The sequence below is a fragment of the Theropithecus gelada genome, chromosome 1 (assembly GCF_003255815.1).
Source record: "Theropithecus gelada isolate Dixy chromosome 1, Tgel_1.0, whole genome shotgun sequence".
NCBI lineage: Eukaryota > Metazoa > Chordata > Mammalia > Primates > Cercopithecidae > Theropithecus > Theropithecus gelada.
In genome coordinates, this window is record NC_037668.1 from 60,509,252 (window position 1) to 60,531,601 (window position 22,350).

The following is a 22,350-nucleotide window of genomic DNA, read 5'->3' on the forward strand; positions in this document are numbered from 1 at the left end:
AGAGAGGAAGGGGTGATTGGGGAGGGGGTGAGGCAGGGCAGGACAGTCTCCCTGACCCCAGCACAGCTGGCCCCCCAAGCCTGGTGGGGAAACAGGAAGGAGCTTGCCACTGGAGGGCCCTGGGGTGGGGGCTGAGCAGAGAGTCTCTCCCAGCCCCCAGGTCCTCACGCAGGAGGCAGCTGGGAACCACCCACGCTCATCTGGCGTCTCTCACGCCTCCACTGGGGGTCCCAACATCAGAGCCAAGGCACACAGTGGAGCCGGTGTTCCGGAGAGCCCAGCTGTCCCCACCCCACCCCAGCCTGGCTCCTCAGTTACTCCAGCTGAGACCTCCCCGCCTGCCTCCAAGCAGGAGGGACTAAGGCTAGACTCTGAGGACTTGAGAGGCTTGGTGTGGGAGCCTGGAGGCGGAGCCCTGGGGAACCAGAAGGGGCTGAGCTGCGGATGCTGAAGAAACTCCGGGCTGGGAAGGGCCCTCCGGGCAGATGGCTAATGCTGCCGGCTTTACCTGCAAAGTAAATCCAGAAACCAGACTCACCCCAGCCATCTCTCAACCTGAAATGGCCCCCTGCTCCCACCTTGCCCCCAACTCCTCAAAGTCTGTTCTTGACATAATAGCCCAAGGAAGCTGACCACATAGAGGTCACACCCTCGCACTCTGCTCAAAGCCCCCAGGACTTCCCATCTCATCTGGAATAAAAAGCCTAAAGTCATTATCATAGACCCCTAGGCTCTAGATGGCCCCAATGGCAGTTACCATTCTAACTGCCACACCCCAATCCCAACGTTTAAAAACACACATCTAATATCAACATGAATATTGTGTCCATTGTTTTTGTCTGCGTCTGTAGTCCCATTACCTAGATAGAACAATGCTGGCTGCAGAACTAGTGTTTTATACGTATTTGTGGAATGAATGGATGAGGGTGCACACATTGGAAAAATTATTTGAACCCTCTGAGCCCATTTCTTCATGGGGACAATAAGGACCAACCTCTAGAAATGGAAAAAGGACAAAATCTCAGTCCAGCATGCGGAGATTGTTGCTGAGGCTGGGGGCAGGAGGAGCTGGGCTGGGGGTCATCGACTCTGGAGAGGAGCTGTGCGCTCGGCAGGCAGTGGGCAGGTGCCACAGGATCCCCAGGCAGAAGATGTTCTGCTCTCCTGTCATGGCCTGCACAGTCAGAGGCTGGGGAGGGAGGAAGGGAGGGGGTTTCCTTGATTGGAGGGGGGAGTGGGAGGAGCAGCTGATACCAAAGTTGGGAGGTGGGATTAATTCTGAGAGGGGGTCGGGGTGAGGTCTGGAGTGGTCCAAGGTGGAGGTGGGGAAGGGGGCGTGTCTGGCCCCCTACCCCGTGTCTGGGGGCGTGTCTGGCCCTCTACCCCGAAGACCTCAGTAGCTGGAGGAATGGGCGCTCCACCCTTCCCGAAGAGCTCCCAGCTCCGTTAGTTGAGAGTTGAGGCGCAGGAGCGGGGAGGGTGCTCAGGGTGCCGATTCGGCCCTCGAAGCGACGTGCGGCTCAGAGCCCAGGTGGGCATGGGGAAGGAAGCGGGGGCGGAGTGGCCGGGGATCGCCCCCGGCTCAGTAGAGAGGCCTCTTGGCACTACCCTGTCCCTCCGTTCCGGCCACCAGAGCTGAGGTGCCGAGGAGAGGGGCGCCGTGGTCCTCCTCCCCGGGTAGGCTGCTCCCTCGAGGGGGGCCGGGGAACCGAGGGCGTCCCCTTCTCTCTCCGGGGCGGGGGGGCGGGGGGCGGAGCCTAGCGCGCCGCTCCCCCACCCCCAGGGCTGGCGGGGACCCCCTCAGGGGAGGGGCTCCGGGTGAGCGCTGCGGGGCGTCTCCCTCGCAGTCCCGCCCGCCCCTCCGGCCGCCCCTGCCGCGCGCGCCGCAGCAGCGCCGCCTTCCCTGCGCAGTCGGTGTCTCCGCGTCGCTGGGTGAGTGGGGGCAGCTCCAGCCGGGGCCAGGGGATGAGGGCAGGGGGTTCCCGGAGCCGGGGGCCCACGTCCAGGGCTTCCCAACACCGCCGCTCCCGGGCTTCCCGGGAATCCTTGTCCCTGGGTGGCGGGGGGCGCAGGGGACCGGGGAGCGCGTGGTGCTCTCCAGGGTCCTGAACGCCGAGTGGCCAGCCCCGAGGAGCCGCGTTCGACCGCCCGGGAGCGCCCCCTCCAGGAGGGGCCACGCGCCGGGCGCTGTCCTAGTGCTGAGCGGATGGAGGCGGGGGCTGGGGGCCAGAGCTGAGGGAGGTTTGGAGCTGGTTCCCGGCTTCTCAGGTCGAGCTGAGGGGGGTCTTCCCATATGGGGGACTTGAGGTCTTTGCGGACAGCTGAATCTTCTTCCAACCGGGGGGGGCAACTCCGAGAGTGGCAGGGCGGAGGGGGCACTGGAGGAGCTCTCCTGCTCTGCGCATCTCTCTGCCCCCACCCCGGTGACCCAGTTCCTTGGACCTTGAGGAGGGCAGTGAGGGACATGCCCCAGCCCTTCTCATTTCCTCAGCCCTTTCCCACTCGCTTGTCTGGTGGGTCCTTAGCCTGGGCCATAGAGGCTGGTCTAGAAAGGAGGGGGACCAACTTACAGAAACATGCATGTGACACACCGCCTAGGACACACACAGGTCCTCCAAATGACCACACGGGCTCATTCCCTCACTCTGTGACGGGTGCATACCTGATCACATGCACATCTGAGGCACATGCAGGGACATAGATGGAAAGACACGGCAGGCGAATGCAATACAAAAACCAGCGGCACACATTATGCATGAGCATATGCACTCACAACACACCCATTCACATGTGTGCAGAGCTTCATGCACATGTATGCACAAATAATCCCCTCTTTGCCCCAAGTGGGTGGGGGTCACCTGCACACACCCCTACATTCCTGTGCAGAACTGGCTGGCTGTTTCCTCTTCATTGCCTTCTACTCAGTCTCCACAATCTAACCTGCACTCAGGGGGCCTTTCAGGACTAGATGAAAGGTAAGTGTTGGGGAGGCTTGGATGGGCTTGGGGGGGGGTCTCCTTGGAAAAGGGGCCCCCAGCAGGTCTGGGAAGGTTTGCAGTTCCCTCTCCTGGGACCTGGCAGCACCCCTGGGAAAACTGAAGGAAAACAAAGAAAAATGGCAAGGGTGCCTGAAGGTCCCACGTGCAGCTGGCCATGTGAGAGGTGTCGGCATGCGAGTTGGCGTGTGATGGCATGTGTGAGACATGTGGGGTCGTGGGCTGGTGTGTCTTGATGCACAGGGTATGGGAGTTGTGCGTGGTGCCATGTGTCGATTCGTGTGAGTTGCGGAGCAGAGGGAATGTCGTCATGTGTGGAGGCATGCTGACCCATGGGTGGGCGTGGGCTGGTACGTGAGTGGCATGGGATCCAGGGTGTGGATCTGGTGAGCTATGAAGCATATAGTTATCGGTATATGTTTGTTTGCACAGTTTTTGCATGAGTTTTGTGGCACCTGGGTATATGTAAGTCATTTTTATTTATTTAACACTTATCTAGCACTTATCTGTGCAGCCGTGGTTCTAAGTGCTTCCCACTTATTAACTAATTTAATCCCCACAACTATCCTCTTAGGTAAGTACTGTTATTACCCCACTTTAAAGATGAGGCAGAGAGAGTTTAAGGAACTTGCCCAAGGTCACGTAGCTGTTAAGAGGAGGAGCTGGGATTCAAACCTAGGTGATCTGACTCTGGAGCCCACAGTAACACCTCCCTCTGCTGCCTCTTGTTGGGCACACCTGTCAGAGGGAGAACAGGGCAGTGTCTGGGCTGTGGATATGTTTTGTGCTGAACAGGCATATATGAGGCAATGAGAAGGCAGTGGGTAGGATGGAGGAGGATCAGAAGGTTTTTCTGCACCTCTGTGGGCAACTCTAGGAGTCAGCCTCATCATGCCATGGCTGTGTGACCTGAAGCAGCCACCTCACATCTGTAAGCCTGCCTTCTCATCTGTAAAATGGGGAAAGTCCCCGTACCACCTGTTGTGAGGGTGAAATGGTGTGCATTTGTGAAGGCTTAGTGGCTGGCACCGAGAAGGGCCTCAGTAAATGTGAAGCCCCCCTTCCCTTCCTCCCTCTCCCAGGAAAGTGTATGATCCAGGGAGATAGTGTGGAGCATGGCACAGATACAGGACGCCTGGGTCTAGACTGTGTGACCTTGGGTCAGTTCCTCTCTTTCCCTGGGTCAAACGAGAGGTGGGGATGGCTGTTGGCAGGGGGAGCCATCTGGAGCAGTGTCTAGTATCCAGGAGGGCCTGATCACTATTCTCTGCCCTTGACCCCCTTGGGGACCCAGGTGGGACTTGGCTCGGCGGCCATGGGCAAGCAGAACAGCAAGCTGCGGCCCGAGATGTTGCAGGACCTGCGGGAGAACACGGAGTTCTCAGAGCTGGAGCTGCAGGAGTGGTACAAGGGCTTCCTCAAGGACTGCCCCACAGGAATCCTCAACGTGGACGAGTTCAAGAAGATCTACGCCAACTTCTTTCCCTATGGTGACGCCTCCAAGTTTGCCGAGCACGTCTTCCGCACCTTTGACACCAACAGCGATGGCACCATAGACTTTCGGGAGTTCATCATTGCGCTGAGCGTGACCTCACGCGGCCGCCTGGAGCAGAAGCTCATGTGGGCCTTCAGCATGTATGACCTGGACGGCAATGGCTACATCAGCCGGGAGGAGATGCTGGAGATCGTGCAGGTGGGCCCCTGGGCCCCTCAGAATGCCAGGCACAGGACCCGGCAGCTTGCACCCACCACCCCTTTTGATCCTCTCAGCAGGCCTTGTAGGCAAGTGGTGGCAGGGGCTATTCTTGCAATCCCATTTAAAAAATTGTTTATTAGAAAATATTTCCCATTTAAAGAAAAGTTGAGAAAACTCCCCTATACCCTCTACCCAGATTCGCCAATTAACATTTTGCCACAGTTGCTTCATCATTATCTGTGTGCGTGTGCATGTGTGCACACTAGTGTGTAACATTTTCTTGTTGTTCTGAACATTGGCCCTTTACCCCGGATACATTAGGATATATTTCCTAAAAATAAGGACATTCTCTTACATAACCCATACTATGATTACCAAAGCCAGGATATTTAACATAGAAACAATGCTATTATCTAATCTACCAACCATATTCCAATTTTGCCAACTGTCTCCATAATGTTCTTTATAGCATTTTTGGCCTTGACCTGGGGTCATGCATTGCATCTAGTTCTCATGTCTCTTTAGCCCCCTTTAATCTGGAACAGCTCCTCATCCTTTCTTTATCTTTTGTGAGTTGACATTTCTGCAGAGCACAGTCCAGTTATGTCTAATTGATCTTCATTTACACCAAAGGAAACAGATGCTCAGAGAGATAAAGGCACTTGCTTGAGGCCACACAGCCTGTGTGAGAGGGCCATCTGGCACTACTGTCCACATTCCATCTGGATACCCAGCTATCTTCTAATTGATTGAGGGCCCACTATGAGCTTAGCATTGAGTGAGGTGCTTATGAGCTCAGTGCATGCTTACAACAACCCCATGAGGCTCGGAGAGGTGAAGTGATATACCCAAAGTCACCCAGCAAATAAGTGGAGACAAGCTCTGGCTGGCCACTACTCAGAGCTGTCTACTGAGAGGGCTCTGGACTCATAGCCAGGAGGTCTAGCTTCCAATTCTGGACGTGGCCTTCACTCTTAGGCTGCTCATCTGTATGGTGATACTGACTTCACAAGGAGATTTAAGGACCAGATATAAAAGCCCTTTGTTAGTACAAGTTTAAGTGTGCTACATGTTAGCTTTATTTCAGAAACCTCCCAGAACACCCATCCCCTCAGACCAGCCTTGAAGATGGCCAGGGCTCTGGTTCTATTTTACCAGTCCACTTCCTTGCCTGCCTTTTTCCTAAGCCTTTATGGGTTTTTTCACCTGTAAAGTGCGGGTGTTAAGCCCCTGCCTCACAAGGCTATTGCAGGGATAGAGTGAGATAAGGACTCGAGCGGAGGGCTTGGCATATAATTGGTACTTGGTAGACATTAGCAATTGTCTGTTATTATTTTCTCCTCTGTACATCCTCTGCTCTAGCCGGAAGGGCCTTTTCAGCATCTTTGAAATGTGCCCTGACTAATCCTGTCACGCAGCTTTGCACAAGCTCTAGCCCCCTTTCCTTCTGCATCTCTGAATCCTTTCCCTTCTGGTCCCTCAGCTCCACAGACTGCTGCCCCAGCCATTGCTGGACTCTTGACTTTGGCTTCTCCTTTTGCTAAGGTCTGGGCCTGCTCTCTAGGTGGAGATGTGATGCCCTCTCCATACCTATGGCTAGAAGGGGGAAAGCCTTAATGTTTGCCACGGACTCCTGTGGGTCAGACATTTGACTCTTTAGTTGCTTGATGGTAGGGGGATCTTGGGGTTCTGAGGGTAGGGTCAGGTGGCCAGGATGGTGGAGGATCACCTGGACATGGACAGCAGCTGGGTACTGACCAATCTGGAGGGACATTTGCATTTTACCACTTAGTGTGTTGCACTGGTATGTACTGGTAAACCCCAGTCCTGCTGGAGTACCACGCCCAGGGCATCAGTCAAGCTAGACCCATTCCCTGGGCATCCTCAGGACCCCTTTCTGGTGGCCTCTGCTATCCAGGCCCTGGCTTGTTTTCTGGCGGCCCAGTGGCCCCAGATGGTTGGTACCCACAGAGCTCTGCAAGCCCCAGTACCTGATTAATGACAAGTCGGCTCCCATGAAACCATGAGTGAGCAGCAATTCCAGACAATTAGTTAGCAGGCCCAGGAGAAGGCTGTCACAGAGGTAGTGGTCACTGGCCCAGTTCTTCTCAAGACACAGCCCTGTGCCAGCTAGTGGACACACTGGAGAGGAAGAGACTGCGCCTCTTGGGGCTCCCACTCTGGTGCGGGAGACAGATGTGTAGGTCACACTGACAAGCTCAGTGACAGGGGTTTAAAGGTGTCATCTGGGAGCCAGGGGACTGAGTGGCAGGGAAGACTTGAGGATGTAGAGGATGAATAATGACTGTAATATAAGCTATTTACTGACCACCCACTCTAGCCAGCCACAGTTCCTCACACATAATCTCATTTAATCTGAGGAAACTGAGGCTCACAGAAAAGTATGTGTCCAAGGCTACACAGTGAGTAGTGGAACCAGGATGCCACTCCAGGTCCATCTAACTTTAGAAACTTGAAACTACCAGACCCCTCTATTCATGTGCTCATCAGACAGGTACTGATATCCGGTCACAACTGTGGCTACCATTCATTGAGCAGTTACTACAGACTGGGTCTAATGCTACAGGCCCTGCTGACTGTCACCACCCCACACTGCCCAAGCATCCCTCCAGCAGCTAAGAGGGAACAGGTACAAATTGAGTCTCCGCCATCAATTTCCTTTCTGAGCCACAGTTTCTTATCCGGAAAACAGGGATCATGATACCTGTTTTTCAGGGCTTGTGCGAGGTTTAGAAATAGTGCGTGTAAAGTGCCTGGCACAGAGCAGGTCTCTGATAAGTGGTAGTTAGTATTGTTATTCCAGGCAAAGACTGTAAATGCTGCAGAATCTGAAGGGTCGGGGGTGTTTGGCTGTTGGCAGGATCACCCAGCCAGGGGAGGCCTGATGGAGGAGGGTCAGCAGTGGACAGATTGTAAAGCATGTTAAATCCCAAAGGCCGAATGGTTTGAACTTGGAACAGAGGGCAGTGGGAAGTGCCAATGGCTTTTAAATAGGGAAGTCCCTGCCTGGTGCCAGGTTCTGGGGATATGGACATTAGCTAGACGTCCACGTTTGCAGGAACAACGCTGCAAAGACATAATTTCTTCTGGAGAGATGTTTGCAAAGGAAAAGTCCACCGGGCTCTGGGCCCATATGCACCCTGACCTAGCCTGGGTTGGAGAAGACCTCGCTAAGAAAACAGCTTGTAAACTGAGTCCCAAGGAGGAGTGGGAGGCAGCAGAAGGAGCTGGGTGCAAGGCGAGCCTAAGGGGAGCCCTGTGTGTGACGGGAGTGAGGGGGTGGTGTGCGGGCTGGGGACGTAACAGTGGAGATCTGTGTTTGGAAAGAGCTTTCAGAGGCAGCATAGGGGACAGACCCGAGGGACAGGCTAGAAGAGACCAGTGTGGAGGCTGAAACTGGATCTGAGACAGCAGAAGTTTATGGGATGGGAGAAGGGAGGCTTCTTGGAGGAAGTGTCGGTCGGGTAAAGCTGGAAGATTGGGGAGACAGGTTCGGTCCTTGAGCTCCGGGGCACTGTGACCCAGGCTACAGGCCAAGCCCTACGTGCGTGCTCTGTACATTTAGCGCAAGAACTCTCTTTCATGTCACCTCGGGAGCTACTGCACGTGGCGGCTGCCGCCCTCTGCCCAGCCCAGCCCAGCCAAGCCTGGCGGTCCCTGCCTGCTGCAGATGCACATTTGCATTCCTTTGCATACTGTTCCCCGCCCCTCTGGCCCTCCAGCCCGCGCCGCGCCCCCTGCCGGCCGCAGACAGCCCGGCAGCGCAGTGACGCCCCCTTGGCCCGGCGCCCCCTTTCGACCACCGAGCGCCGGGCGCCCTGGGCCCGGGTGCCAGCCCGGTACTTACCGCCGACTCGCGTCCCGGGCACGCGCTCCTAAGCCCACCGCTCCAGGCCCTCCACTGTAGGGCCCCGGTGTCCTCCAACATCTCTCCTGACCCCCTACGCCCCCAAATTCCCGGCGCCCGCTCGGAGCTTTCACCTGCGGCGTCTTTGCGCCTTTCCCACCCAGCTCTCCAAGGGAGCGCGGCAGGGCCCGCCCGATAGCCCCCTCTTCTGGGAAGCCTTCCCAGACACGCCTTCCCGAAGCCCCCGGCTCCCCACGCCTCCGTAATTCCCCACTCCACCTTGCCCAGGCGGGGGCAGCAAACGTCAGCGAGCCCGGGGGCGCCTCTGAATCTTGCGGGTGGGGGCTCGGGCAGGCTCCTCTCACTCCCCGCCTCCCCTCCCGCCCCCAGGCCATTTACAAGATGGTTTCGTCCGTGATGAAGATGCCGGAGGACGAGTCGACCCCGGAAAAGAGGACTGAGAAAATCTTCCGCCAAATGGACACAAACAACGACGGTGAGGGGCAGGGGCGGGACGGGGTGGACGGGATGGACGGGGCGGGCGCCTCTCCCTCCCTCCCTTTCCGCTCCGCCTCCCCTCACTTGGCTGCCGCCTCCTCCCCCATCACCGCTCCCCTCGCCCTGCAGGCAAGCTGTCCCTGGAGGAGTTCATCCGCGGAGCCAAAAGCGACCCGTCCATCGTGCGCCTGCTGCAGTGCGACCCCAGCAGCGCCTCCCAGTTCTGAGAGGAGCCAGTTCCCCCTTCCTCCCTCCCTTCACCGTCTCCCTCCCGGCTCTTAGCTTCCTCTCCCTTGTGTGTATTCTGGCTGGGGGCCAGATTGGGGAAGCCCTTCTCCCCGGGTCTGCTCTGTGGGGGGCTTCCGGAAAAGGGAACCCTGCGGTACCCCCAGGCCAAAGCAAGTAAGCAGTTAGTACCCCCCAATCCGAGAGGCAACAATAGAGACACAGGCTGGGTTGGTCTGCTTCTCAGTCAGGTCCCCTTACCCACCCACCAGCCCCGAGGCCAGACACCTCTCCCAAAGGGGCAGTCTCCCCGTCTTGCAGATCTCAGCTTGGGGGGTGGGGGGATTCATGCCCAGGGGAGGAGCCTTTTTATCTGGAGGGGAGAGAAGGATTCTAGGGGTGTGGAGTTGGAGAAAGAGGGTTCCTCGAGCCACCCTTCCCACCCCAGCCCTTGCTGGTCCCCAGGCCAAGCCACCAAGTGAAACCTTCCAGGATACTAGCCCCGCCAGCTGTGGGTCCCAGAAAGCCCGCCTGCCTTTTAGCACTTGGATACACACAGACCCACGGAGCTCCTGTGTTTTGCCTCTCACACACATACAGGCCCACAGACAGATGGGCAGATGCACCCAGAGCCCCATGCACAGCGTCCTGCGTGAGAAAGAGACACGGCCCCCTGGCTGAGCCCCTGTCCTCCCCTCTGTGCCCCCAATGGCCCCCCCCCCCCCGCATGCAGCCAAATGGAGCATCTCTGTTCTTTTTAATAATTTCAGAATAAAGTCTCATTTCAGTGCAGTGGGCTGGATGGTGGGGGAAGGGGTTGAAAGCCCCACTTGGGTCCCCGAGGGTCCATTGAGCCCTCTCAGGCCAGCTCCAGGAATCCTGGCCTGGTCACAGAGCAGAGTTGCTTGCAGGGTCCTAGTGGCCATGGGGCCTGGGCAGGACATCATCTCTCAGAGGGTCAGAGGCTCAGAGCTGGTGCAGCTCAGCAGGTCACGGCCCTCCACCAGCTCTGGGTTCTCCCGCATCTGCAGAGACACAGGAGACTGCCAAACCCACTGGTTCTCAGCCTGGGTCTCCCCCTCCAGGACATCCGGGAAATGGAAGGAGGGGAGGGCTGGAAGGATCTCTGGGGGCAAAGGGGCATCACTACCCACTCCACTGCAAGAGCCAGGCCAGACCCTTGGAATGCCCCCAGTGTGAGCCCAGACACCCCTGCCCCTCCCTCAAGACTCATCCTGGGCCCTAGGAGAGCCAGGTGTCAGCTGTGTGACTCTGCTGGGAGATCTCGCCTCTCTGAGCCTCCAAGCCTCCCCCTTTGCTCCTGGGAAGAAAACTTTTGCCCCATTTCTCAAGGTGGGGGCCCCTACACAGGGGTGGGGCAGAGCAGCTTGGGTACCCTGGCAGGGGATCCCAGGAAATTCGGGGAGTCAGGGCTGTGGAGGGAACTTACCACGTGGTGGCTGCTTTTCCCCCACCAGGGCCTCAGCTCCAGCAACTGGTGGGTGAGCTGAGCGCAGCGCACAGCAAACACATTCTCCACCACGCAGAGCACTAGGGCAATGCCCCAGAGGCACAGGCTGGAGCTCTGTGGGGCATGGGGCAGAGATGGCTGGCTGGAGTTGGGGGTGGTGGGTGGACTCCAAGAGCCTTTCCCACCCCTGCGAGGGCCTAGTGCCCCACCTCAGGCCTAGATACTCACATAAATGCGTGTGGGGTCGAAGGGACAGTCAGGTGCGAGGGCCAGTAGTTCAGAGCTCCCAAAAGTGCAGGCAGCCAGCAGTGCCTTGCCCTGGGTGGCAAAGGTCACGGCGATGGAGGCCAAGAGGCCAAGGGCACAGGTCAGAGAGAGGAGAGCACAGGCCACGCTCGAGCTATACACTGTCCAGCGCTGGATGGGGGAGGCCACTGGTCAACAGGTGTTGTGCTTGGCCCCCATGGGCAGCTCTGACCTCCCTGAGGGTCAGCCTTACCCCCTTCAAGGAGGCCAGGCCCTTGGTGGGTGGCTGCTGCCCCTACCCTTCCCTCAAAGCCCTATCCCAGGAGGCAACACGTACCAGGGGGGTGCTGGGGAGGTAGCGTGATAACACGATGGCTGCGATGCCTGAGGTGATGACCTGTAGGGAAGGCCCAAGTCAGCCTTGACTCCTTGGCTGGAGGAGCAGGGGCAGGGGATCAGGGCCACTCTGGGATAATGATCTCACCGGCGCCAACCATTGCCCTCTAGACTCCCCCACCCCTCACCCACTGCTTAGCCTGGGCTTCACATCTCCATCTGCCTCCTCATAGTCCAGCCTGACATGATGTTTCTAAAACTGTCACTCCCTCTCTACAACCTTCCACGAGTCCCCACTGCCTACGGCTGTGTCTCAAGCAGGTTCATGTATCCTGGGGCCACCAGGGCCTGCCAGGGTATGAATGGGACACACCTCTCTGGAATGGAAAAGATTGTGGAAGAAACTAACCCAGTTAGCAAGGAACTAAAATCAAAATTGTTACATTGAAACAAACCAAGACATGTTATAGAGTAGAATTTTAAATCCCTGGGGGTATTTTCAATGATTCCAGGTTCTCAGTGACTAGACCCCAGCCCCAACCCTGTTGGCTTCTCAGCCCCACCTGGGGTACCGTCCTCCCTCACTGCTCTGGATGTGGATGCCTATACACAGCCTGCTCAGGACGCTGCCCACGCACCCTCTCACCAGGAACACCCTTCCTGCTCCTCTGTCCCTGCGGATCCTGCAAGCCCTGCTCAGGTTTGCACACGTTTCCCTAACCAGCCTCGATGCCAAGGGGTGGGGCTACCCCACAGTTCAGCCCAACAGCCGCCCTCTGGATCTTTGGGGTCCACCCATCCAGTCTTCCTCCTGATGTTCCTCACTGGACCAGGCTTGGGCTGGACCCATCTGAGGCAGGTGGTATGACGGGGTCCTGGGTTCCAGGCCCAGCATGTCTTTAGTTTACATGAGAGCCACAACACAGTGCCTCAATCTCTGTGGGCTTAGCCCCGCTCTGCAGGATGAGCTGACAGAAAGGACACTGGCTTTGGTGTCAGACACAAATAGGTTCCAATCCGGGTTGACTTCTGTGTATCAGCAGGAAGTTGGGTGAATCCCTGAGTCTTGGTTTCCTCTTTTGTGAAATGGGGATAATAATGGCCCCCAGCTGCTGGGAGCAGTGAGGATTAACTAAGTGAGGGGAAGGCTGAAGTGGTCCAGCTCAAAGCCCATTCTGGTGGACCTCCTCACCCTGAGCCCACTGCCTTCCCTGAGTTCCTCACAACAGTATTAGTCAGAGGAACTCCAAGGACCCTGCACACATCCGCCCAGCCCAGCCCCGTCCCACCAACATAGCCTCTCCTTCTTGCTGGGACCTATGACCCCCATTCTCCCAAGCCTTGAGGCCAGCAGGCTGTCTGAGCTTTATTTTGCAAGGGAGGAACAGGCCTAGAGAGAGAAATAAGTCTCTCAGCCAGGAGGAGGCAGGGATGGAACTCAGACACTGATGTGCGGGAAGATCTTCCCCCGAGGCTATGGCCACTTCTGCTGACCGGCAGGAAAGAGCTTTAGAAACTCGAGACTACCTGACCCCTCCATTCATGTACTAGTCAAACAGGTACTGATATCCAGTCACAACCATGGCTACCATTCACTGAGCAGTTGCTACAGACCAGGCCTCATGCTAAGCTCCTGCCAAATTGGTTTTCTCAGAATCTCCAGAACAGATCTTAGCCATTTCCACCTCCAGCCTTCCCGTCTCCCGTTCTCTGTACTTGGAATGCCATCTCAGCTTCCTTTCCTGCCTCTGCTAGCCTCAACATGCCACATACATAGGTTCTGGTCATGGCAGCCTGTCTGTGAACTCCTGCTCATCCATCAATACCCAGGTCAGAGGCCGGCACCCCGTGCAACCCTCCAGCACCCTCCCAAGCTCAACTCCTGCTCCTTTCTTCTGTCCAGTGGTGCTGTGGATATTTCTCGATGTAATAATCATCTTAGCTCACAGTAGTGGGCGCTAACAACATGCCAGACACTGTGCTAAGCACTTTCTGTGGAAGACCTCATCAGTACCCATCAGGACCCTCAGAGGTAAACACTGTTACCATCTCCATTTTATAGATGAAGAAGTTGAGTGACTTGGGCAGTTGGTAAGTGGCAGACAAAGGGTTAGTTCTTGAGGTTCTCTGCTTACCACCACAGGCTCTGGGTGGGGACCTGTTGAAGACCCTTCAAGCCCCCTCCAGCCTCCTCCCACCAACCACCCTCCCAGCCTGGCCATACCACGATAGCACAAGTGACAGAGAGGATGTTGACCACACAGTACTGCAGCGCCACAGCATCTTGGGGGGTGCCCACGTAGCGCAGCACTGTGCCATGGAGCAGTGCGGCCGTGATGAAGCTCACGTGGCCCAGCACCACCAGCACCAGGCCTGTCTTCATCAGCACCTTCCGAAAGTCGCCCACACTCAGGCCTCCTGTCGGGGACAGCTATGTCAGGGCTGTGCGTGGGGCTTATCCTGCTGGGCAGAAGGGGAAGCCAAGGCCCTGGCCCTAATGATGGACACTGGGTTCTAAATGTATTTCTGGATGACTTGGAGCCAGTAACTTGTCTTCTCTGAGCCTTGGTCTCCTCATCCATAAAAGGGGTTCAGGATGCCTTTGCGAGAATCCTCGGGACTCTGAGGCTGGACAGCATACAGGTGACTCTTAGCAGTAGCGCTTGTTAGTGCTCAAGGTCATGAGTGAGGGGGCGCTAGCTCAGTTTTCTAGCTCTAGACTTCGAGATCCTTCCACTAAGCTCCCCATTCACTGATTCATGTGTTCATTACACATGTTCACAGAGTGTCTGCTCTGTGCCAGGCCCTGGGGTACCACAGTGAGCTCCACAGTCACTCTCCAGGCCACAAGGAGCCAGAGTTCACTGGGCAGGAACTGGGCCCTGCTTGGTACTCAGTTTGGTGGATAGGGCCTGATACACAGCAGATGCTGACACCACTGCTGAACTGAACTGCCCAGAGCCAGGTGACTTGGGGCAGGGAACTCAAGGCTCTGAGTCTCCATGTCCCCATCTGCAAAATGGGAAGAAGAACCTTGCCTCTCAGTGGGTCCATGAGGAAGTGGATGGGAAATTGTGGCATACCCTGAGGGTACTGGGAAAAGCAAGCTCTCAGTGCAGGGGGAACTGGGCAGGATGGAGTGAGTAGGGGAAGCTGGGATCAAAAGAACATTGGGACTCATTCAGATGTTCTCAGTGGCCAAGTGGCTGCCCAGCCCTACCTGCACATGTCGGCTCCCAACCTGCTCTCTGAAATTTGCCCATAAGTCCTAGCTCTGCCCTCAAGGAGACACACCACACCAGGCCCCTGGCCCTGCCAGCCCCTCACTAGAGCCAGCTCTGAGACTTGAAGACTGTGGTTAGGCCCCAGAACTAAATATTCCCTTCTTTAGCTGCTTCTGATGGGATGTGACTGAGTCCTTTCCTAGACCTCCGTCTCCCCATCTGTGGTAGAGCAGTTTGGTCATATTTAATATATGGGAGCTCTGCAGCTGGGCGGGGGAGGGGGAAAGAGGCTAGGCACAGTGCTCATGCCTCTAATCCCAGCACTTTAGGAGGGCAAGGTGGGAGAATCACTTGAAGCCAGGAGTTCAAGACCAGTCTGATCAACATAGCAAGATCCTATCTTTACCAAAATGATAAAAATAAAAAATTAGCCAGGCATGGTGGTGCATGCCTCTAGTCCCAGTTATTCAGGAGGCTGAAGCAGAAGGATCTTTTGAGCCCAGGAGGTGGAGGCCACAGTGAGCTACAATCATGCCATTGCACTCACGCCTGGGCTATAGAGCCAGAGACCCCATCTAAAAAAAATGAAATCTCTACACTGGACGTTCTCTGGGATATCTGTCTGAAGCTGTGCCAAGAGACAGTCCTCAGGGAGCAGGAAGGGATGGGGCTGTTCAGTCACAAACTTGCTGTGTGACCAGGCACCAGTCCCTCCCCTCTCTGGGCCCCAAGTTCCACATCTATAAAATGGGGAGGCATTGGTCCAGCTGGTCTCTGAGACCCCTGGAGCTTGCAGGACCCTCTGGAGCTGAACCAGGTCTAGGAGAAGCAGAGGGCAGATGATGGGCTGGACAGGCACCATGAGACTGGAATAGCATTGTGAAGATGGAATGCCAGCCAAGCAGGAAGGGGCATGGCAGCTTCAGCGCAGGAGCCTGACCCACCTCACCCCATCCACCCACCTACCTGGGAGCTCAGTGTCTACCTTCCAGCTCAGGGCTGGGCTCAATAACCAAGGGCATCCCAGGACCAAGACTTTGGTCAAAGAGGAGGCACGGTGCCAGCATGGGGCTGTGCCTGGAGCACTGGACTGAGTCTGGAGCAGTCCTTGACTTTTTATTTATTTATTTATTTTTTATTTTATTTTATTTTTTTTTTGAGACGGAGTCTCACTCAGTCGCGCAGGCTGGAGTCCAGTGGCGTGATCTCGGCTCACTGCAAGCTCCCCCTCCCGGGTTCATCCCATTCTCCTGCCTCAACCTCCCAAGTAGCTGGGACTACAGGTGCCTGCCACCATACCCGGCTAATTTTTTGTATTTTTAGTAGAGATGGGGTTTCACCATGTTAGCCAGGATGGTCTCGCTCTCTGACCTCGTGATCCGCCCCTCTCGGCCTCCCAAAGTGCTGAGATTACAAGCCTGAGCCACCGCACTGGGCTGACTTTTTAAATTAAATTAATTGAGACAGGGTCTCATTGTGTAGCCCAGGCTGGAGTGCACTGGCCTGATGGCGGCTCACTGAAACCTCCGCCTCCCGGGCTCAGGTGATCCTCCCACCTCAGCCTCCTGAGAAGGCGGGCTAATTTTTTTTTTTTCTTCTTTTTTAAAATTTTTTGTAGAGACGGATTTCACCATGTCGGCCAGGCTAGTCTCTAACTCTTGGACTCAAGCGATCCGCCTGCCTCGGCCTCCCAAAGTGCTGCCTCCCAGATGAAGCCCAGCCGGCTTCATTTCTAACTTACCACTATGGGAGCGCTAAGCAGCGCAGCCGGCAAGGTGCTAAGCGCTTTACTCTTAGAATCTGCCCTCATCCTCATAGTAGTCCTAGGAGGTGGGAACTACTGTCCCCCTCTTACAGACAAGGAAACTGAGGCTCACAAGGTCTCTCGGCTAGACAGCGGGGATGCCCCAGGACTCTGCTGCCCACGAGCGGCATCACCGTGCCCAGGCAGTGGAGGGAGGGGGCACATTAGTCCCGCTCCCTCGCTGCTGATCCTTTTTGCCCATGGCTTTCCTTTCTGGCCTCAGGAGAGTGGAGAGTATGTAAGACGGAGCCCCTTGCAAGGCTGGGGAAGCTGAGGCCTGGCCCCGGGGTCCCTTCTGGGTAAGTGTGGGGCTGCTCTCTACAGCGTCTCCTCTGCCGCCCACCCGGGGGTCCCCGAGGGCAGTCGTACGCCTCGGCAGGAAAGGCAAGAAAAGGCGAGGGGAAGAGAAGCTACAGCCACATCGAGAAGACACCCGCAGCGCTCCTCCCTCCATTTCACTGCTGGGGAAACTGAGGCCCAGAGAGGAAAGTGACCCGCCCCCGGCCGGGTAGTAAGTTAGAGGCAGAGCGGGCGCCCTGGCCCCCTGGGGGCTCCGGCTCCAGGCTCAGCGCTCCGCTCCCGTGGGAGGGTTGGGGTGGTTCGGGGCCTCCCGCGCGCCCCCCGCCGCTCACCGAGGCGCAGACACATGTCGACTCCGCGCTGGTCCCGCCCCCGACTTCAGCGTGGCTCCCGAGGCTGCGGGCCGCGGAGGGGCCCCGCTCCCATCCCGCTGGCCCGTCGCCCGCGCGCCCCGCACCGCCGCGCTCGCCCACTTCCCGCCCGGAGCCCGGGGCTGGGCGGTGCCGGGCCGGCCTCCCTTCCCGTCACCCCCCGGGCCGCCCAGCCCCGCAGCGCCCCCGCGGCTCGTGCGCCTCCCGGCCGGTTGGACCGGCTGAGCAGCCCGTGGCCCGCCCGCTGAGTCAGGCGCCTCCCCGCCCGGCCCGCCCGGCGCCGGGCCGCCCGCCCTCTTAGCCCACCCGCGGCGGCGGGCCCGCTCTACAAAGGGAAACTGAGGCTCTGAGGAGCCGCCCGCCCGGGCCCGCGGGCAAGCTGGGGACTGCACGCGTAGCTGTGGTTACCGTGACCTGGGTGTGGCGCTTGGGCGGAAAGCCCCCGGGCCCAAGGCTGGGACGGAGAGGGGCTGCAGGGGCGGTGAAAGAGCTGCTGGGGACTGGGGACTGGGGTCTGCCCCTACCTGCTGTGTGACCTCAGCCAAATCGCCTCTCCTCTCTGCGCTTACCTTTACCGCCTGCTAGTCTTGTCTTCTACGCCGAAAAAGGAGCTTTATGGCTCATTCTTGGTCGGGAGGGCCTCAGTTCCCTCCTTGGAAAATCAGGGATAATAATTCCTGTCCCCTAGGGTCGTGGTGACACAAGATAGGATACAAAAATGAGGTAAGAAGCTCTTTCGGCCAGGCGCGGCGGCTCATACCTGTAATCTCAGCACTTTGGAAGGCCTAGGGAGGCGGATCACCTGAGGTCAGGAGTTGAGACCTGTCTGGCCAACATGGTGAACCACCCCCCCCCCCCCCCGTCTCTATTAAAAATACAAAAATTAGCCGGGTGTGGTGGGGCACGCCTGTAATCCCAGCTACTCTGGAGGCTGAGGCAGGAGAATCGCTTGAACCCGCAAGGCAGAGGTTGCAGTGAGCTGAGTTCTGCCACTCCATCTCAAAACAACAAAACAACAACACACTTTGGAAACTCTCCAGACTGTCTTTATGGACAAAGTGTAGACCTAGCAAGAGCACATAGTAGGAGCTTTATTAGTACTTCTCTGGGTTATGGAACCCTTTAATGTGCCAGGATGGACCCCAGTGAAGTCCCTTGTTAGTCTCAGCATCCCTTTGGGGGAGGTACCATTCCTGCACCTTTGGGTTCAGAGACCACAGACCACTCACCCAAGACCACCAGCTGGAAGTGGTGGAGTAGGCAGGAGCCTGGAATCCCCCTGGGTCTCTGTGCCCAAGTTCTGTAGAGTGGCCACCTCCCTGGGCTCTCTCAGTCCTGGGAGCGGGCCCATGAGAGGCACTTACTGTGGGATCTGGGCAACATCTGTTGATAGCTTGCCCCACTTACCCCTCTGGGCAGTGGCCCAGAGGCTAGGGGCTGGCCGGCTGTCTGGGTGCTTCATTGGAGCCTGGCCTGGGGGCTGTCCACTGACTGTGTGTCTTTCTGCACACCTGTGCTGACACCTGTGGCGCTGTGCATGTTGGGCAGTTGGGTCAGATGTAGAGCCTCTGGAGTTTGGAGAACACATTAACACCATGGGAGGGAGTGGAGCCATTTCTCCTAGGAAGCCCCCCAGGGCATCCCATCTGGTAACCCCTCAGTAGGACTGCTTCCCTGTCACCTGCTGTCTGAAGGGGGATAATGTGCAGGGGATTCCGGGTGGGGAGACAGATTTGTCAGGCGGAAGGGAAGATGGGGGCAGTTGATGAAGGCATCAGGCTGGCATCGGAATGTTAATGTCCTCAGACAATCTTTTAGTAGGGCAATTGGGTAGTACTTACTCGTATTAGAAATGTTCAGATACTTGTGGCTGGGTGCGGTGGCTCATGCCTGTAATCCCAGCACTTTGGGAGGCCAAGGCGGGCAGATCACGAGATCAGGAGATTGAGACCATCCTGGCTAACATGGTGAAACCCCGTCTCTACTAAAAATACAAAAAAAATTAGCCAGCATGGTGGCGTGCGCCTGTAGTCCCAGCTACTCAGGAGGCTGAGGCAGGAGAATGGCGTGAACCCGAGAGGCGGAGCTTGCAGTGAGCTGATACTGGGCCGCTGTACTCCAGCCTGGGTGACAGAGTGAGACTCCAGCTCAAAAAAAAAAAAAAATGTTCAGACGCTTGTAACTGTGGCCCAGAAATTCCATTTGTAGATCTTTATCCTATGCACCAGAGTGCAAAGATATGCATGCATTTAATGGTGTTTGTGGATAAACTGTTCCTAATAGCAAGCAATGGTGCCAAAGTGATAACCAAGATTTGTGCAGGAGAGTCAGGGGAAGGATTTTGCTTTTTATTTTACACGTGGCTGTGTGGCTGAAGTTGGAGTCTTACAATGAATTCATGCCTTGTTTTGGTGAAAAGAAAGGAAGGGCCGGCCCGGCACAGTGGCTCATGCCTGTAATCCCAGCACTTTGGGAGGCCAAGGCGGGTGGATCACTTGAGGCCAGGAATTCAAGACCCGCCTGGCCAACATAGCAAAACCACCATCTCTACTAAAAACACAAAAATTAGCTGGGCGTGGTGGCGGGCGCCTGTAGTCCCAGCTACTCGGGAGGCTGAGGGAGGAGAATCCCTTGAATCCAGAAGGTGGGGGTTGCAATGAGCCGAGACCGCTCGCTCCACTGCACTCTAGCCTGGGCAACAGAGCGAGACTCTGTCTCAAAAAAAAAAGACAAAGAAAAAGAAAGGAAGGGCCCCTTCACCACCACTGCCCTGACCCCATTCCACCAACAGCTTGTGATGCCAATGCCCATCTCCCAGGGGCTGCCCTGGAGAGCGCAGGTGGTCACTGCAAAGCCAGTGTCAAACCTCATGTGTGTGCATGGATGTGGCTTCTCTATCAGTCAGTGTCAGGCAGTCCTCTTGACTCACCCATGCTAGAGCCTTCTGGAATTAGGTTGGGGACCTTGTAATGCTTTTGCTTCCAGATGCATAGATGATGATTCTCCTTTATCCTTGGAACTACACAGAATTAAAGATAATCACTCCATTTTACAGATGAGAAAATTGACGCCCAGAGAGGTAAAGGACTTTTTAAAGACCCTACAACATATATCAGAGGTAAAGCTGAGACTTGAACCTGGACCTGTCTGACTGTGAGGCTGCTCCTGACTTCTCAGTGTGTATGTGTTGGGGGTGGGGAGAGTCACAGTCCCCAGGAGCGTGCCTGCCCTCTGGGACCTCTAAAGAGGGAAAACTTTCCACCTGCTTCTCTCCAGACCATAATTTCCCAGCCATCAGCCAACCTCAGTGGTCTGAAGTTATTGCAACTTCTTTTCCTTATTGCCATGTGGCCAAAGTCCGTCAGCAAACCTTGGCCTCTGCCCCACCCCTCTGCACACTGGCCTGAGGTTCTAGAAAGAACTCCAGGTCTGAGCTCTAGTTCCTTATCCTCCATCAACTCACTGTGATGTCCTGGCAGCTCACTGCCATTTCCTGGGCCTCAGTTTCCCTATCTGTCAAATGGGGATAATGATTTTCTTTCCAGGCTTCTCAGATTTTTTGAGCCATAAATGACTTGTGAGATATGAAAGTACATGGAACCTAGCCAGAGAAATACAAATAGCAGTTATCTTCCTGGTACATTTAACAACGAGGTGTGGCCCGTGCACTTAGCTGGGAGCTGGATCTCCCCAGGGCATGGGCTCCCATGGGGCTGCTTAGCTGGGGAGGTGGGTTCAGGCCGCCAGTCCCTGTGCATCCCCTCCTCAATTTAAAGAAGGTTGCCATCCCTTCCTGATTATAAGAACCGTTCCTCCATGTAAGTAAAGCCATCACACACAACTGTACCAGATTCTAGTTTATGTATGTATATACCTGTATAAAACTAAAAACCAACTGACCATGCTTGTCCAAGAGAAGAATAGGCAGTTAAAGGAGACTTTCACTATAGCTCTGAAGTTGTTTTTTTTTTAAAGCAAATATGGCATATTTACAATTATGGATTCTAGATGGTGTGAATAGGACTCTTTGTTACATTAACTTTTGTATTCTTTTACATGTCTGAAAAAAAAAAACTCATTGTAGAAAAATTGAGAGAAAAACGAAAAGTATAAAGCAGAAATCAGGCCGGGCACGGTGGCTCATGCCTGTAATCGCAGCACTTTGGGAGGCTGAGGCAGGTGGATCACCTGAGGTCAGGAGTTTGAGACCAGCCTGGCCAACAAGGGGAAACCCCATCTCTACTAAAAATACTAAAATTAGCCGGCATGGTGGCGCATGCCTGTAGTCCCAGCTACTTGGGAGGCTGAGGCAGGAGAGTTGCTTGAACCTGGGAGGCAGAGGTTGCAGTGAGCTGAGATCGTGCCACTGCGCTCCAGCCTAGGTGTCAGAGCGAGACTCCGTACCTCCATTCAGTTTGGAAGTTTTTTGTGCCTTTCTTTCTTTCTTTTCCCCCTCCCTCCCTCCCTTCCTCCCTTCCTTCCTTGCTTTCTTTTCTTTCTTTCTTTCCAGACGGAGTCTTGCTCTATCACCCAGGATGGAGGGCAGGTGCCATCTTGGCTCACTGCAACCTCTGCCTCCTGGGTTCAAGTGTTTCTCCTGCCTCAGCCTCCCAAATAGCTGGGACTACAGGCACGAGCCACCACGTCCGGCTAATTTTTGTATTTTCTAGTAGAGACGGGGTTTCACCACGTTAGCCAGGCTGGTCTTGAACTCCTGACCTCAGGTGATCTGCCCGCCTTGGCCTCCTAAAGTGCTGGGATTACAGGCATGAGCCACCATGCCCCCCAACCCTTTTTTTTTTTCTTTTTTTCTTTTTTTTTTGAGGCAGAGTCTCGCTCTGTCGCCCAGGCTGGAGTGCAGTGGCCGGATCTCAGCTCACTGCAAGCTCCGCCTCCCGGGTTCACGCCATTCTCCTGCCTCAGCCTCCCGAGTAGCTGGGACTACAGGCGCCCGCCACCTCGCCCGGCTAGTTTTTTGTATTTTTTAGTAGAGACGGGGTTTCACCGTGTTAACCAGGATGGTCTTGATCTCCTGACCTCGTGATCCGCCCGTCTCGGCCTCCCAAAGTGCTGGGATTACAGGCTTGAGCCACCACGCCCGGCCCCCCAACCCTTTTTTATTTTATTTTTTTGAGACAGGGACTCACTCCATCGCCCAGGCTGGAATTCAGTGGCTCAGTGTCAGCTCACTGCAACCTCTACCTCCCAGGCTCAAGCAATCCTCCCACCTCAGTCTCCCAAGTAGCTGGGACCACAGGCATAGGCCACCACACCCGCCTAATTTTTTTTTTTTTTTTCTTTTTGAGAAGGAGTCT

At 55.9% G+C, this 22,350-nt stretch overlaps 2 protein-coding genes across 7 annotated transcripts; one reads left to right on the forward strand and one right to left on the reverse strand.

Moving 5' to 3' along the window:
- The first annotated feature begins 1,502 nt into the window (after positions 1-1,502).
- On the forward strand, positions 1,503-10,075 carry HPCA (hippocalcin). The gene is made up of 4 exons (XM_025358884.1): positions 1,503-1,531; positions 4,291-4,689; positions 8,951-9,056; positions 9,188-10,075. Exons 2-4 carry the CDS (start codon positions 4,312-4,314, stop codon positions 9,283-9,285), a joined length of 582 nt encoding a protein of 193 aa, XP_025214669.1. The 5' UTR covers positions 1,503-1,531; positions 4,291-4,311; the 3' UTR covers positions 9,286-10,075.
- Positions 10,022-17,214, reverse strand: TMEM54 (transmembrane protein 54). 6 transcript variants are annotated; one of them, XM_025358878.1, is made up of 6 exons: positions 16,997-17,214; positions 13,561-13,754; positions 11,338-11,397; positions 10,983-11,072; positions 10,734-10,868; positions 10,022-10,308 (listed from the first exon to the last, which is right to left on the reverse strand). In XM_025358878.1, exons 1-6 carry the CDS (start codon positions 17,010-17,012, stop codon positions 10,234-10,236), a joined length of 570 nt encoding a protein of 189 aa, XP_025214663.1. In that variant the 5' UTR covers positions 17,013-17,214; the 3' UTR covers positions 10,022-10,233. The 6 variants fall into 6 exon arrangements, with proteins under 6 accessions (XP_025214663.1, XP_025214659.1, XP_025214655.1 ...); XM_025358874.1 differs by having other exon boundaries at positions 10,737-10,868; positions 10,983-11,171; XM_025358870.1 differs by having other exon boundaries at positions 10,983-11,171.
- Positions 17,215-22,350: the final 5,136 nt, after the last annotated feature.

Coding starts and splice junctions, on each gene's coding strand:
- HPCA (XM_025358884.1), top strand. CDS start 4,312: ATGGGCAAGCAGAACAGCAAGCTGCGGCCCGAGATGTTGCAGGACCTG. Junction 4,690..8,950: donor AGATGCTGGAGATCGTGCAG/GTGGGCCCCTGG, acceptor TCCCGCCCCCAG/GCCATTTACAAGATGGTTTC. Junction 9,057..9,187: donor AATGGACACAAACAACGACG/GTGAGGGGCAGG, acceptor CTCGCCCTGCAG/GCAAGCTGTCCCTGGAGGAG.
- TMEM54 (XM_025358867.1), bottom strand. Junction 10,869..10,982: donor TCGACCCCACACGCATTTAT/GTGAGTATCTAG, acceptor CATGCCCCACAG/AGCTCCAGCCTGTGCCTCTG. Junction 10,363..10,733: donor GGAAAAGCAGCCACCACGTG/GTAAGTTCCCTC, acceptor GATGTCCTGGAG/GGGGAGACCCAGGCTGAGAA.